This window comes from Amphiura filiformis, chromosome 3 (assembly GCF_039555335.1).
Source record: "Amphiura filiformis chromosome 3, Afil_fr2py, whole genome shotgun sequence".
Lineage (NCBI taxonomy): Eukaryota > Metazoa > Echinodermata > Ophiuroidea > Amphilepidida > Amphiuridae > Amphiura > Amphiura filiformis.
This window is the reverse complement of record NC_092630.1, coordinates 19284504-19301926: the sequence shown is the minus strand read 5'-3', so window position 1 is coordinate 19301926 and position 17423 is coordinate 19284504. Positions and strand designations below refer to the sequence as shown.

At 35.2% G+C, this 17423-nt stretch overlaps 1 protein-coding gene across 1 annotated transcript; it reads left to right on the top strand.

Annotated features, from left to right (window-relative positions):
- The first annotated feature begins 10938 nt into the window (after window positions 1–10938).
- Window positions 10939–16773, top strand: LOC140147649 (uncharacterized). The gene is made up of 5 exons (XM_072169419.1): window positions 10939–11299; window positions 12215–12283; window positions 12918–13079; window positions 15795–15863; window positions 16384–16773. Exons 1-5 carry the CDS (start codon window positions 10973–10975, stop codon window positions 16561–16563), a joined length of 807 nt encoding a protein of 268 aa, XP_072025520.1. The 5' UTR covers window positions 10939–10972; the 3' UTR covers window positions 16564–16773.
- The last annotated feature ends 650 nt before the right edge of the window (window positions 16774–17423 follow it).

Here is a 17423-nt window from a genome sequence, read left to right as displayed (position 1 = left end):
TAATGATAAAATATTTCAAATCGCTGTTTGTTGTAAGTTTACCGAAGGATACCAGTGATTTGATAAATCTGAATATGTAAAAATAATCTTCACAATTCAGGTGTGTGCATTTTTGTAAAGAGCATAGCGTGCTTAATACCCAGTGTGTTAGTGCAAATGACTATACGGGGACGTACCACAAAAGTGGGTAGCATTTTTGGCCTCAGTTTTGGTATATCAATGACCCCCTTTTCTAGGGCCATTTTGGTAGATGGATGGGTCCTTTTCAAAATGTTCACAATTTTTTGGAAAATATCCCAATTTTGCCTCACTGTAGCCAGAATGTTTGACATTTCCCCAACTGAAAATTGTGGGGAAAATTTGTAAAAATAATAATTTTGAATTTTGGTATAGGCCCTATCGATGTGTCCACATTTCTTGAAAAGTTGATATATTGATGGGTCCACTTTCAAATTCCTAGCGGCACAACCCTACCCAAACCAAACTTGAGTACCACCGTGGGGCTTAACATACCCTGGCCAGGGTATGTTACGTTTATCAACACTGCCTATTTCTTCCTTTTGTCATCATTTTTCATAATTCATGAAAAAATACCTAACATGCCTAATGACATGTGTATTGATTCCATTTGAAATTATCCCTACAATTTTAATTTTAGACGCCATAAGCTTCGTGATAGAGCCGATAGAGCCTTGAATTGTCCCCAAATTGTTACCAGATTAGGCTTAATTTTTGAAAAAACCATTAAGGGTAGACGAGGTATATTGTTGGTCGAAGCAACCTAAAAATCTATTTTCATTATCTAGATCAATATATTATTGAAAATTAACACCTTGATGCTTTGCAAAAGTTCATTCTACAAATCGTATACTTTGCAAACTTGCTTAATTTATTGTTGTTATTGAGTTATGTACGTTTTACAAAAGTGTTGTTGTTTCAGACCTCTTTACAATGTAACTAAAGAACCGCAGCACCTATAAAAGTATATCTGTGATATTTTAATAATCCTTCTACACGCTCGCTATGAATTAAGCAATGCAGTTTTTGCCAAAGCTCACTACCATTCGTAAGATGCTGTGAACTACCAAATCACAATAGTTTAAAATAATTAATAACCTTAAAGGCCCATTCGGTAATTTGCTCATCCGGACGATCGCAAGAACATCAAAATTCAGATTTTGGTACCTTTATCATTGTCATAGATGTGCTAACCCCGGGGTGCTAACATAGCCTGCTAGTGGTTCAGCCGAAAGCCGTGTATTTAAGACAAAATAAGGCATTTACATGAACTTGTAATTTATATACTGACGGTATAAATTAGTTATGTATTTGAATCAGGGCTTCAACTTCGTCAATACTGATGTTTTCTTCGTTTTTTGCCAATTTTTTCATTTCAAAAATACCAAATGACATTTCAATTTGAATGACTTATCCTTCACTGTTAAGCAATTTATAAACAATTTTAATGTTTTTGGGTGGGTGCGGCGTGCCGCACCCACCCTGTATTCTCTGACTATTGACCTACTTTTTCACATGCCGCAGTGTTGAGAAAATATTCGTGCCGGTTAGATCCCAAACACCCACAAAGGTGATAGTTTACGGCGAGTTTTGTAATTATTACTTGATTTTGATATATAAGTAATACGATAAAGTCGTCATAGGCAGTAATGTGTTTGTATTAAAAGAAATAACAAAAATAATTATTTAAGTAATAGAAATACTATTTGGAAATTGCAGCAAGATTTGCAGATGTTTTTATTTGAACAGTACCAGTTCACCAGTTTTGCTAGTTTTCCTTATCTTTGGGCTAAATTAATAGCATCGTGAAGGTCATATCATTTTATACTGACAGCTTCGGCATGTACTTAAATACAGCTTGTATGTGCAGTGTGTACATAGGCTATTTACTTTTCAAATCTTGTGACAAATAGTGCTTGGTGATGCTTGTATAAGGTATTATAGACAAATTATTAGAATGCATGTGCACCAAATATTGAATAAAATAAATAAACATATGAATGAATATTTTATTCCCTGGATTATTTTTGTTGGGACAAAATAATGATATAGTTTGACGCTTTGAAATACAGTTATGTTAATCATAATAAAGTTACAAAGTTAAAAATAATATCGAAATATTGTAAAATCAAACATTTCCCTCATAAGTTGCAATACAACATATTGAGGAAATTGATATGACAGATTTTTAAACTTTGATATGGAAAGATACCCCAGCCCTGTTGTCTCACCAGAGAAGATGAGCAGAAATCTTTCTATCTGATGATTAAAAAAAATCTAGGTATGATTACGAAAATGTTTTAAATAACTATTATCTACAAAAGTTTTATAACCATGTTTTATATAAAATGTTAACATAAAACGTCTTGTGTTATGATGTGAAGGGTTAATATAAAAACAGGGAAAATCTGTTCCAACTGACCAGCAGAGAACAAAGGATAAGCAATAGATCAGACTATTAAAATCAGGGAAAATATGACACAACCTCCAATGGGGGAATAACAAACGTATAAACGTATAAAGTTAAAAACTCTTTTAACTTTGTTTATACGTTTTGTGTTATTCCCTATTTGAAATCGATGTTGTGTCATATTTTCCTGTTTTAATTGTGAACTTGACTTACTCATTCTTTCATTTCTCTTGACAATTTTTCATTTGCCCACCCTATTCCTTTTAAAGGAATTTTTATTACTCTTGCGCTGGGATCACTGAATGGGCCAATTACCATCTTATCAACATCAGTAGGGCTCGCAAAATGCTTACAACAGAAGCTGCTAAGTTAGCCGTGCCCGGGAGCCGTGCATACCCTTGTTAGCAGCAGACTGGACTATTGCAACAGCCTCTTGACAGGCATCAGCAAATCTCTTATCATCTGACTCCAAAATGTACAACGCATTTCAGCCAGGATCATCGCTAAGCGTAGAAAATTCGACTCAATCATTCATGAACTTGTTGCGCTCCACTGGCGCCCCATACAGCAACGCATCATTTTCAAAGTCCTCCTTTTAGTCTACAAAGCTCACCACAAACTGTCTCCTTGTTACATCTCTGATTTGCTTCAGCCACAACCGGTTCGTCGACAACTGCGGTCATCAACATCATCTCCTCAGTTTCTTGAACTCAGAACCCATAGTGTTTCATTCGCAGACAGATCTTTTTCATGCTTCGGACCAAAAGAGTGGAACAAACTTCCCATCCATATTAAGAATGCTCAGACTGTTGGCATTTTCAAAAAGCTGCTAAAATGCCATCTGTTCAACAAGCCTATCAGACTTGAATTCTTGTGTCTGCCTTTCAGCGCCTTTGAACAATTGACTTTTTGTATATTGGCGCTTTATAAATGTTTGTTGTTGTTGTTGTTGTTGTTGTTGTTGAATATAAAAATATAATCCAAGAAGCGTTTTATTTATAAAATGCACTTTTTACGTTTTGTAGCTATATATGTATAATGTTACATGACGAGCCTCATAAAACATAAAGATGCAACTATATCCTTTTTTCTAGTAAATAGACCCATTTATATCAGTTCGCCTCACCACTTCCTTGGTCGCTGGATGCATGCACCACGCAGGATTGTGTTTTAAATATTCAATTATATTGAATAAAAATCACTAGGGGCCTACCTATTTACCGGCTCTATCGGCGTATTCTGCGGATGCTATATTGTTCTGAAGATTTGAGATTTGCTGTTGCTAGTGATATTGAGATACCATCGATGACATCACATGTGTTTATGACGTCACTTTGACTTAGAGTTGTTCATGTGACATTTGTACCACCAGCCTATGGTTCATGGTGGTGACGACAATGTAGACCTACTATGTAATTTACGGGAGCAGCAGCATTTTGAAAGTATTTGGTAAAGAAAAAAGAAAGAAAGAAAAAAAAAAAGAAAGAAAGAAAGAAAGAAAGAAAGAAAGAAAGAAAGAAAGAAAGAAAGAAAGAAAGAAAGAAAGAAAGAAAGAAAGAAAGAAAGAAAGAAAGAAAGAAAGAAAGAAAGAAAGAAAGAAAGAAAAAGAAAGAAAGAAAGAAAGAAAGAAAGAAAGAAAGAAAGAAAGAAAGAAAGAAAGAATGACCCCTAAATGACATTTGACCCCAATTCTGTGTACAACTTTTAGATACTGGCTATATAGACGATGCATGTGTGCAAGTGATGTCATGGTGCTATGTAATATGGGGAAGGAGTAGCATTTTAAGTGAAAACACGTTTTGGGTCATAATGACCTTGACATTTTCACGTGACATTTGTGGCACCCCCCCCATGGTCCTAATAACCAAATTTCGTCAAAATTGACAAACGCATATGGCTACGATGGCTCATTATACGATTGGTAGAAGAAAGAATCAGAACCTGAGAGAAACAGACCTTAGCCAAATGGCATTTGGCTAAGGAAATAAATCCAAAGCGGCCAGTTCCAGATCACAAATGATGGTGGATGCGATATCGTCATTTTTGACGTCGCCATTGGATTAACACATGATCATGAAATCTTCACAAACAATTCTAAATTTGTTATGTGTTGTCCAAGCAAAATTATGTTATTTAAAACCGTTGGGGTTCGTACCGTTACCTTGGTGGTAATGCATGGGGCAGAGCGACACGAGCATTGGCTGATCAGGCGAGTAAGGCGTTGAACGCACTTAGAAAAACGATGTCTGCTGTTGGAAATATTTCTTATGACTCATACTTCAAGATATTTGATACAACAATTTTGCCTATTCTTACATACGGCTCTGAAATCTGGGGTTACAAAAAATATGATTGCATTGAAAAAATTCATTTCAAAGCATGTAAACATTTTTTACAGATATCTCAAAACACTCCCAATAATGCTGCTGTTGGTGAATGTGGTAGACTTCCAATTTATGTTACTTGTATGATTCGTTGTGTTAAATTTTGGTTTCAACTTCTAAATATGGACAATAACAGGTATCCAATAAAGTGCTACCTTATGTTATTGTATCTTGACGACAGAGGTAAATCAACATGGGTAATGCATGTTAAAACATTCTTTTAACGTATGGCTTTGGCCACGTTTGGTACAATCAAGGTGTTGAAAATGAATATCTTTTTATGTACATATTTAAACAGAGACTTGAAGATGTTGCAAAACAAGACTGGTATTCTGATGTAACTTCACTTGATAAGCTACGCACTTATTGCACTTTCAAGTATCAATTGACTCCTGAAAAATATCTTTTTGATGTAAAGCACGCCTCATATAGGCGTTTTTTTAGCTAAATTAAGGTGTTCCAGTCATATTCTTAAGATTGAAACAGGTAGAAGACTGAAATTGGATTTGGAGGACCGGGTTTGTGATCTGTGCAGGGATGGGAATATTGAAGATGAATATCATTTTGTCATGGTCTGCAAGTTTTTTGATAAGATTCGTCAAAAATATCTTCCACTCAGGTACAGATCGGAACCGGGTCCCCCAAAATTCATTTCTATCATGAGTTCAGATACACCATCTGACATCAGTGGTCTTTCATTATTTGTTTTTCATGCTATGAAACTTCGTGAAATGATTGAATTTATGTAATTATTTCTTCACGTTATTTATATGTCTTCCTCATATGTAATTATTATGTTTGTAGTGCAAAGGGCCAAGGGCCTATATACAAATAAATCTAAACTGAAACTGACAAAGTACCCTACTATGATAAGGATAATGAACTGAGTGCAATGCATTAGTCAAGATAATCGCACGCGCCGTGGAGTTATTGCATTTAGCTCGAGAGCCGATAGGCTCGAGAGTTAAATGCAATAACTCCATAAAGTGCGATTATCATGACGAATGCATTTGCACGAATACATATCCGTCATATACTGAGTAAATTAAAACAATAGACAATATTAATTGCTGCATTCATTATATTAGTTTGAATATTAGGGAAAATGTCTTAAATTTTAACAACACCGTCAGGTCATTGACCAGGTAGCATTTAACTGGTCAAGAAAATCAATCACTGTATAAATTAGTTATCAATGATATCGATTGCGCCATACGTCATACTTTAGTAACTTATTCACGCATGGTTTGTAACCAATTGACTTTATGTTGTGATCATTTAATATCGTGGTTCCAAACACAGAGAGCACTGAATCAGTTGACCTGGAAACGATCGATTTTGACGTCCTACTAGTAGTACTACGGTGAATGGAGATGAGAATAAACTTATATATCAATATCAATTGGACTGTATAGTTCTATAATTTGAACTTTAAAATCTACTTATTAAAACACACGACAGTGGAATTTTACAATTTGTTCAGTATTATAAAACATGATCATGATATTATGCGCTAGTGTGTGTTTCCCGTGGGTGTTTATGTTATCTTAGATACAGGCCTACATATATTTCATTTGTAAAATGCTGAATATTTTGTAATGGTGTCATCTTGTATAATTATGGTCCACCTGTTTTTAGCCCTTTTTAATTAATAGAAGCTCGATTATTCTCATTTGAGTTCATTATTCATAATTTATGGCAATGATAGTTGCAAAATAGAACACAGTTTGTAACCTATGATTTACATAGTCGTACGCATGAAAAAATATACAATAACCTATAACTATTTTGACACCACAGAATATATATTCGTACTTTTTTGATGGTATATATATATCGAACAGACAAGTTATATTATGTCCTCTGAAAAGGACTTCTCTAGGGAAAGATCAAATCTTACTCATGTTTACCGACCTAGAGTACCAAGTAATTTCAAATCATTAATTATTGTTGTTTGCAACTAAGTCCGAGCAATTTTGACCTGTTAGGGGTGCTGTTGAACTTTCTCCATAGCCTATAATGATCTCTAAAGCTAGCACTATATCTCTGTTTGGTAAATTAAACATGATCTGCACGATGGTTACTCAAATCTACATGTATTATAGGCTTCCCATATTCAACTAGGCCTACTAACATAATATCAAGTTTTCATCAAATGATTATTTATGGATGAAAAAGACACAGACTGCAAATTAAATACAAATATTTGACCACCGGAATTGATGACGTTTGTTTCCGAAATTGGATTTTTTTTAAAATACAGGTAGTACCAGGTAGTACCATTTTTACCTTAAAGCAACAGAAACAGGAAGTAGAGCAGGAAAATCGAGAGTTCCTCTCAAAATAGCGGTGCGGACCAAATTAATATATTTTCAAACATATCATCTTCAGATGTGATAGCAAACATTTAGAAGTATAAATTATTGTTGGTTTAGTACTTGTCAGAGAGCAATCAAGGGGCTACAATAAAATTATTGATAAACTATCCAAAACTGAGCAAGAGGATAATACTGCGTGTCCCAGAAAAAGTTACCTGTACGAGATTTTTAAGCTTTTGAAAATTGTTTATTTTTTGATAACAACAATATTGAAGCCCATTTTTATTTGCAGTAAATTTTGGCATTATAAAGGTCAGTATATAACGGGAGTATACCAGTATCATGGAAGTGTGGGTTGGTCTGGGGTGTTGTTTTTTTGGTCTGTTTTTTTAAAATTATTTTTTAATTTGCTAAGTAACGATAAGGATTATCTATATAGCTGAGACTTGGTACATATGTAGTACATGTAAAATAGAAGTATATTACGTTTAGCATTTTGCTAATTTTAATCTGCATCACTGTAAATTGGTCAGAACACATGGAACGCGTTCATTAATGTAACGGTTTTTTAACACAGTCATGACACGTGTTCAACTTATTTAGAGAACACTGGTGTTAATTAGAGAACACATGTGTTATTACCTCAGAACACTAGTGTAACATGTTCTAATCCTTTAAACTCTGGTGTTCAAAATTACTATCTATGAACACCTCGGACACATGAAAGAAATGTAACGGTTTTTTAATACATGACACGTGTTCAAACATTGATTTTCAGAATGCTGGTGTTCAACCTTTATTTATACATTTTCAAAATATCATTACTCGACAATAAACAAATGCATGGTAGTATAAACAAGATAATGGCGGTGTTCCGAAGAATTCCGATGAAATCAGAGAGTTTTCACCTAAGGCAAGCCCAAGGCTCGAACCCTCGCCGATCGTATCTCCCGGCTGACAGCGCAACGCATTAATCGCTCGGCCATAGTCACCCTCTTGTGTCTCTCCGATGCTTGTTCATCGCTGTCAACAGATATACGGGCTCCGAGTCGCTCCCAAAGTTGCCCTGAATTTCATTCTTCTCTAAATCCTTCGAATTTACTGTCACTATCACCCCATTTGTCTTGAAAAAGACAGTTTGGAATAGCGTTTCCCGGGAGCGTTTCCACGTTGCATCGCCATTGTTGTTGTTGTTGTTGTTACTTATATCCCTCCTTCAAAGGAGCACCGTGTATTTCTCGCTGACACGTCGCAGCTCTCCAACGCCTCTATCTGCTCATGCGTTCCATTTTTGAACACCAGTATTCAATATAATCATTCAGAACACTTGTGACACGTTTGATCAATACTATGTGTTCTACATTATACTAAAAGAACACTAATGTGCAAGGCTTATCATATTTTCAAATACACTAGTGTTCTAAAGAGACAATTATGAACACCTCGGACGCGTCTGAGAAGCGTCATGTGTTCGGGAACATTTGCAGTGTAATTAATTAGAGGCTATTAGAGTTATATAAGAAATTAATCCTAATTAATTATGCAAGTAAGGCCAAAAAGTTTTGTCTCAGGACTTTTGGCTAAAAGGCTATGTCCTATGCGATTTTGTTTTTAGCAATCCTGTTTTGGGGGCTTTTTATTTAGCAAGAACGCTACCCCAAGTTACATGCCTTACGAAAATGTATTTCTACCTATTCTAACCGTCACTTCCTAACTAAACCCTATCCCTGACCTAAAACTAAAAATATGCGAAGTAATCAAACCATTGAAAACTTGCGAAGTTCTGAAAAATCACGATCATGTTGTGGGAAATGCCAATGGTGTAAAATTGAGCACCCCAAATAAAATTGAGCACCCCAAATATTAACAGGCCACTAATTTATAGCTATTTTATCCTACATTGAAACATTACCGTAAGTAAGGAGCTTTTATGTGCTGAGGAAACTCCAATATTTACTCGGCATGACATGAAAATTGGTTAAATGATGATCTATTCTCCGGTGTACTGATATTAAGGGATCTGGAATGAGCGTTTTGAGCGTTTCGACAGTATTTTTTATGGAACCTGAGAGCACCTCAGACGTATCGAATTGCATTCTGAATACGAAGCATGTCTTTCTGATATCAAATAATTTTCATTTTTTGAAAATCACGATATAATACAAATTTTATAAATCTAATGATACATTCTTAAAGTGTATGTAGCAGGAAGAAAAAGCCGACTGATCAATTGAACATTTTGACCTTTCATATTGAAGATATGGATTTTTTCCCAAAAAGACCTAATTTTTTTTGTGTTTTGGGAAAAAAAAATCCATATCTTCAATACGAAATGTCAAAATTTTCAATTGATCGTCGGCTTTTCATCCCACCTACATACACGTTAAGTATAAATCATCAGATTTATAAAGTTTACTTCAAGTACTGTTAAATATCAAAAATATCAATTTTTAATGATTTGCCATAAAATGTGTATTACATTGCGAATTTCAAAAATCAAAATTATTTGATATCAGAATGTGACATGCTTCGTATTCAGAATACAATTCGATATGTGTGATGTGATTTCCCGATTACGATGTTCTATACAAGGTAGAGATCTATATTGTTCCGCTATTTTTGACTTTTTGTCTAAAATTATCGTAAATTGTGTTGTGCCCAAAATGTAATTTTCTTTGAAACTACCATGATTTTATCAATAAAAATGCACTGGTATGGCGGGTTACGCTACTCGCCTAAATCTCATTCTCGCCGCGGTGTCCTGAGACAAACCCCCCTTTTTTGGACTTAACTTTATAAATATAATGATATGTATTTAGAGTGTATATAACGTATATGTAGGCAAAACCGTCAATCTTTTGAAAATTTTGACCCTTCGTATTGAAGATTTTAAAAAATTCCTAAAAAGACCTGCAAATTTTATGTCTTTTTTGTTGCTTTAGTGAAAGTAAACCATTTTAAATAATCATGTTCCGTTAATTTACCACTAGACCTCGAAAGATTAATACATTATTTAACTTGAGCCCATATACGGCAACGCCTATCAACCCATAACTTGTTAATTGCTTACACACCATAATTAAGCAGAAATATGTTCTTAGAAATGAGCAATATTAATTAATGAGTTCTCTTCATTTGGGTGTTTGAGAAGGGCATTCTTATATCACCTGTGCCGCGCCGGAAGTACGAGACACCCTATCGTTTGAATAATTAATTACTCAATAGCCAATCAGAACGCTAGCAATTAACAGATGTATTTCCGACACTGCCTACGTATACCATGTATACTGGGATCGTAGACTTACCAGACTATATATATTCAGTCAAATCTATCAATTCTTCAGTATTTTATCTGACATAGATTATTTAGATTTTCCGGTGCGTTGCAAATTTCCCTTTACATTTTCTTTTGTCTTATCGTATTACATGTTCGATAATTTTAAACATATTTCAAAAGGTTCTATATGATTGATGTATTTAGGGCTATGAAGTGATGTTTTTTTCTGAATCTATACGATATTTGCAATATCTTCCAGGATAGATGCTGAAAAGTTGTTAAACGTACTTTACATTGTAGTTTCGCTGTTGTAAGATAATGTGCATATACCTATACTTATAACAACTCAGATTGGGATTTTGAGTTACTGGAAATTACTTTCATATAAGCCATAGTTAACAGCAACTGTTTATTTATTTGTGTTTTGTGTGTCTGTCTGTGTTTTAAACGGTGGCGTTAAAATATATGTTACTAAACTTGGTTGTCAATTTTATTTCTTCACAGATATTCTCGACTACGAATGTCAAAGAATTGAACAAGTTATCTTCTATACTTTACAATCAAGATGTTTTCCAATTTATTCTCGCTACCATCATCATCATCATCATCATTTTCATCACGTGGAATTACTTTTTGCTCACACATAACCCTTGTGAACATTATGCGTCATATATATGTAATATGTGTACTCAACTCAATTTTGGCGCCATTTTACTTGTTTCACGCGGAAGCAGCTTCACTACGAGATTTTGGATTACTGAGTCCTAGACACAGACGGCAGCACCGTCAGCCAATACACAATATATGCCAGTTGGAACAATCTTCTGCAACACAAGTGCATGGAATTTTGAATTGGCTCAGGAATAAATCACATAGACTCTACATAACTTATGTAAGTACGTTATCATTATTTTGTTAATAAGAAAATCAAATCGGATATCTTCTATTGTTGGATATGTATCGGCTTAAAACCCACGATCATTCTTGTGACGAAACAATTTGTTTCTTTCATTGGACTTAAAGACCCATTCAGTGATCCCAGCGCAAGTGTAAAAAAATTAAAATTGTTTATAAATTGCTTAAAAGTGAAGGATAAGTCATTCAAATTGTCATTTGGTATTTTTGAAATGACAAATTTGGCAAAAAACGAAGAAAATTGCAGTACTGGCGAAGTTGAAGCCCCATTCAAATACACATAGCTAATTTAGATACTGTCAGTATCTAAATTACAGATTTGTGTAAAATGTCTTATTTTGGCTTAAATACACGGCTTTCGGCTGAACCACTCGCAGGCTATGTTAGCACATCTATGACAATGACAAATGTACCAAAATCTGAATTTTGATGATTTTTACGATCGTCCGGATGAGCAAATCACTGAATGGGCCTTTAAGTAATAAGGTAAATTACCTAAAAAGCAATGCTACAAGGTATTTGCTTTGATACCAGCATCTTTATTCGTAAATGTGCTGGAATTCTGTTATATAAAGGAATACTACTTTAATAAAATATATCAACATGGTCGGTAAGCGCATTGTATTGAAAGTTTTGCATGCACGACTCAATGTTACACTCATATCGAATATGCTATATGAATGATAGAGTTATATTTCAAATTTAATTTGCAGTGAAAAAATAGATCTTCAATTTGAAACTGTCTTAAACAGTGTTATATTTAACTTACCATGCTTACCATGCTTACCAACATGATCAGTCAAGTCTCTTGGCAAAGTATACATGATATATGGGCAAATATCCAACATCCCCAATGTGACAATAATTTTGGTAACTTTTTTTTCACTTTCAGAAAGATGAACATGAACTTCAGACAACAACTTTGCTGCCATTAAGACCGTTTTGCTTAGACGAAAACAATGTAAGTCAAGTATTAAATCAAATCAGACAATATATGAAATTATAGTTTACATTTTGATATTGTATAAAATTTACTCTGAGACTGGGTTCTTATATGCAGACATCGTCGAACAGGCATGTCATTTAGTATGGATTTATGAAGGACTGAAGATCTGAAAGCGAGCATTAAAATTACTGTTTGGACTCAAAATCAATGTGCTATACCCGATGTTCGATCATTGCCTAAACATTACTTGATCACCTTCGCAGACACAGCTGAATCCTGGAGCTGAATTGTATTAGTTTCTTCCATTAAAGGAGACTGTGTCTTTAAGCATTTTGCCACATTATAGAGTTAGGGTGTCAGGCTATAAACCTCTCTTGCAACAAAACGTTGCTTGATTCTTTTATGATATTTGAGTTGTTTGCAACTTGATATAATATAGCAAAATGTATAGCCACGTCAGCCCCACATTTCGAAAACATGTTATTCCAATGATTTCTATCATGTCTATACCCGTTTTCTTAGCATTCATGGTCGATTGAGTTATCATTTCAGACTATTTTGTAATGAATGATGTATCCTTTCTTACCCACAACATCTTGAATATCCGGAGTAACCAATGTCGAACATTTTCATATTTTCTTCTTTCTAGTTAAATCATGGGACAGAAACTGTGACCCGTTTACAAGAATTGCCGCAATTCGGTTTTTGGTTATGGCGAATGATGGAGCAAGAGAATAACACCGAAATAGCCGCTGATATTCAGTACTTGAGCGAACTTATCAATAGTACTTCCACAAGAATACAAGAAGCTGTAAGTACATAAATTCATATGAACGTTTAATCCTATATCTGACTCTAGACAACCAGAGAAATGGATTCATCTTTAACATGGTCGTTCAAACTCATTACATGTGTTGTATTATATAGGAGTGATGTAGGGCATTCTATTGTGGCGAATGAACTCTCCGACATTTCTTATAAACATCTCAAAAAAAGTAACTAAACCCCCCTTAAATAATGACCATTATTCAAAAATGGGCGATTGTATTACAAATCTGTTGGAAGCAAAATTTATTTCTGCACATTTTGACACCTCATAATGTAGCAATTGACTAAATATTGACGTCATAGCGTACATTTAAATCAATGTAACCCAAGATTTGAAGTTGCAGTAAATTGTATTGATTTTGTATTCAGTACATGCAGTTATAAACACCTTATTCGATTTGTATTTTTCATACCCTTAAGAAAATACAAAAATGTGCACAAGGGCACGTTCGCCCTTTGAGGATGGGGCATGTTCGCCCTATATCTTCCCGGGCGGACTTACCCCAAACTGGAGGGCGGACCTGCCCCATCCGCGTATTATGCAAAATATTGATAATTATACCATTAAACAAGGTAAAACAACTGAAAAGCATGTTTTTTAAAGTTATGTGGTATCAGTATATTGCTCATACCACCCTTTATTTCCTAATCCATAATCTCCCCGAAGTTGTAAACATGGTACGTTTAAACTCACTTTGGACCCCTACATTTTACCCTGACCCGACCCCTGCAACAAATTTAGTGACTCCCCAGAAGAGAATGAATGCCCTGTATACCCTTGCTAAATGTTTGCATTGAATATGTTATTGTTATGCAATGTTTTTAAACATTAAAACCTTTTTGGGGGATTAGGGTGAACTTACCCCACCATATGGGCGAACCTGCCCCAATATGGGGCAAGTTCGCCACTTTGCAAAACTTTTTTGTTTGCTCTATCCTGTTGCTATTGTAAGCCCTATAGTTCTGGGATTGTGGCCGTATATAGCTAAGACATAGGGCTTTCACATGGGCTAATCAGGTCATCCCTAACCTTAAAATTGACATCGCTAGGCTGGTCAGAAAAAAATAGGGCGAACACTCCCCGCTCTCCCCTATAATGGAAGGAAACCTGTGTAAAGGAGTCTTTTCGTATTCTATGTAAGTGCAGCTTTCAAATCTGGACCTCAGTACATTAAATTGACCGGTGTTTTATTGTTTTCTGGGCTATCGTATTAAATGAGGTGTCAACATACGCAGAAATAAATTCTGCTTCCAACGCATTTTACAGATTTGTAATACAATAGTCCCTTTTTGAATAATGGCCATTATTTAAGGGGGGTTAGTTGCTTTTTTTGAGATGTTTATTTGCGCCACTGATGTTCGTATATACATGGATGACAGAGTATGATATCGCTCTATTGCTCAGCTCGTAATCGGCGGAAAATGTTAGGCTTTTACCACTACTCCGAAAAGTAGACCGACAGCTACCGACGTCAAGAGTGATATATACTGCGCCAATAAAGTATCCTTGCACTTGGAAAAATAATCACAATTTCAAAACTGAACAATATTGGGGTAAATTTGTTTTTTTAATAGATGCACTTTCTAATCCTGCACATTATGACACCACATTGAATCCAATGTGACCTCAAGAAGTATTACAAGCAATTGAATAGACGAAGGTCCGGTTTTAAAAGTGACAAACTGGCCTATACAAGGCGCAAAAAGATTCCAACAAGCGAAACAAAGAGACAGCACAGTTTCTTCAATGAAGCGTTATTTAAAGCAGTTTTTACCCGGGAGTTTTTATTTCAGTTTTGTTTCTCTGTACTTTTCATAACTTTCATTTTATTTGTCAGTTCTTTTGTTTTAGTTTTCTTGTGTTCCTTTTGTTTTAAATTAAAGCCAAACGCATAAATTAGCCATTCTCCACTCTCAAACCAGATGTCTAGTCTGTGGAGTTTTGAATAGGCCAGTTTGTCACTTTTAAAACTGGACCTTCGTCTAATCAAATGCTTGTAACTTTGCTTCTTGAAGTCACATTGGATTCAATGTGGTGTCATAATGTGCAGGATTAGATAGTGCATCTATTAGAAAAACAAATTTACCCCAATATTTTTCAGTCTGGAAATTGTGATTATTTTTCCAAGTGTAAGGATACTTTATTGGCGCAGTATAGTTGACAAGTATAGTTTAGGTTTGCGTGTTAAAGAAAGTAGACAAAGTATAGGACTTCAATTAATAACTTGTGATGCTCCAGGCGAGATGACACAAGACAATTCTCAAAATAAAATAGATTGGTATTAATCAGCGATGTTATAGGCTCGCCGATTACAAGCTGATCAAACTGTAGTATCATGTGTGTGTTCAATTGGGTTCTAGGCGCTGAGTACAGTTTGTCCACTCTGAAGTACAAAGTGACAACGCGCGCGTATGCAGCGCGTAAACAGTGCGCAGTGATGCGTCTCTGCTGCAGGTATGCGTGCCTTCAAAGTCGGCACACTGTGTGCGTCCGCGTCGGTACTTTGTACTTCAGAATAGACAGACTGTAGGTTGAGACTGTTTGCGGATATATTCAAAGCATGGATCAAGACATGTATATGTACTGACTGTGTTTTACAATTCCAAACAGACTGTTCAAAATGTCCCACAGGCCAGTCTAACCATTAAAATAATTTAATGCTAATAATTTCACCTGTTCATTTTCTTATTTCTTCAGGTTACCTCAAGAGTAGAGCAATGTGAATGTTATACACCACCCGTGCCATATACATCTGAAAACTGTTCGGTAAGTAGTACATCATGCACGCTCTGTTTGCATAATCATCATAAAATATTCCGCGTATTTGTGAACCTAAATAGTTCTAAAACCTTAATTATATGCATAGGAAACAATTCGAATGAACGAATTATGAGAATGCATCGTAACAGCCTTTATCATGTACATTCTGATGCTTTTTAGTCGTCTTGATTTATGGCTCCGACTCGGTACAATAATAGATTGACAAGCATTAATGATAGTCTAATCAGATATTTTTTATGAACTAGACATGTGCATATTGGGCTCCCTTGACATAATTTTAGGCGCAAACTAAAAGTGTCCTCCAATAAACACAAGAGCACAGAGTCTTAATTATTGTTGGGATGTTCAGAGGAGGGATATCCCGGGGATATCTCTATTTGTATACGACATTTACCCTAAAGCAAAGGAACCCATGTGCGCCACTATCTATTATGGTATAACACATTCTTTTGGGTTGGTCTCAAAGAAACTAAACAGGTTTGGTTGATTTTTGTTTAATTTTCAGATACCATCTCCGCCGGCAGCATTCAGTAGCGAATTTTACAGGGAAGGAACAAGAGTATTATTTGAAATTAGTCGTACTCTTTATAATCTCAACTTGCATTTGGCTCGAGTAGGTGGATTGGCTCGAGTAAGTGGATCTGCTCAAGTAGATGGATCTGATCCAACAACGTCAATTTGCTGAAAACATGGAGGAGGAGAGTTGGTGCAAAACTTTGCCAATCTGAAGATGTGTAAGCTTACCAATAACAAAGATGTTAGGAAATATTCTCTATCATATCATGCCAAAATATGTTGACATTCCTGTACTAGTTTAAGATCAAATCAAATTTGAATACTCTAAGTGTACACGCACACTTGTAAGAAAGTTAAAGTACTACATATTTATTATGAACAAAAATATCTAATATTTGAGCAATCAATATTTATATGAGTCGCGTAGATTGAATGCGCGCACTTGAAACAGTATATGTATATAAAAAAGTATCTTTAATATATTATGTCAATCATATCAGCCGTATTTTTTTAAATTATAAACAAAATTCTGTATTAATAAAGCCGAATGTGGTATGACCAAATTTGCTATAAATTAATGGCCATATTATAGTTCGAGGTCTTACGGGCGTTCATTGTGACAAACACATTTTTGCCCAAAGAAGTCCTGCAGCACCAAAATGTACTATCGCAGCGGGTAATTGGTTAACGTAACGGTAACATAAACGAAAGACGCACCGCTTACCGCACTCATGATCAAAAACGCACGCAAAAACATCGGACTACAGCCTGTCTCAAAAAAAATTGTGCAAGTGAAAAGCGCCCTCGTTGGCAATTAGAAAATACCGTTGTGACACAATGCTTACATCAACGCCAAGGGCATAGTCTTAGCTCTCTAATGCTGTTTAGTCTGTTCAATTTGCTTGTTTTAATCTCGAGATACGCTTACTTAACAACGAAAGGGTAAAATCACAATTGTGCCACTTTTACTAGGGAATAGGGCTGTACATGTAATTGTAAATCAATGATCAAGAGTTCCTTCATGAAATC

Coding starts and splice junctions, on each gene's coding strand:
- LOC140147649 (XM_072169419.1), top strand. CDS start 10,973: ATGTTTTCCAATTTATTCTCGCTACCATCATCATCATCATCATCATTT. Junction 13,080..15,794: donor CCACAAGAATACAAGAAGCT/GTAAGTACATAA, acceptor TTATTTCTTCAG/GTTACCTCAAGAGTAGAGCA. Junction 15,864..16,383: donor ATACATCTGAAAACTGTTCG/GTAAGTAGTACA, acceptor TTTAATTTTCAG/ATACCATCTCCGCCGGCAGC.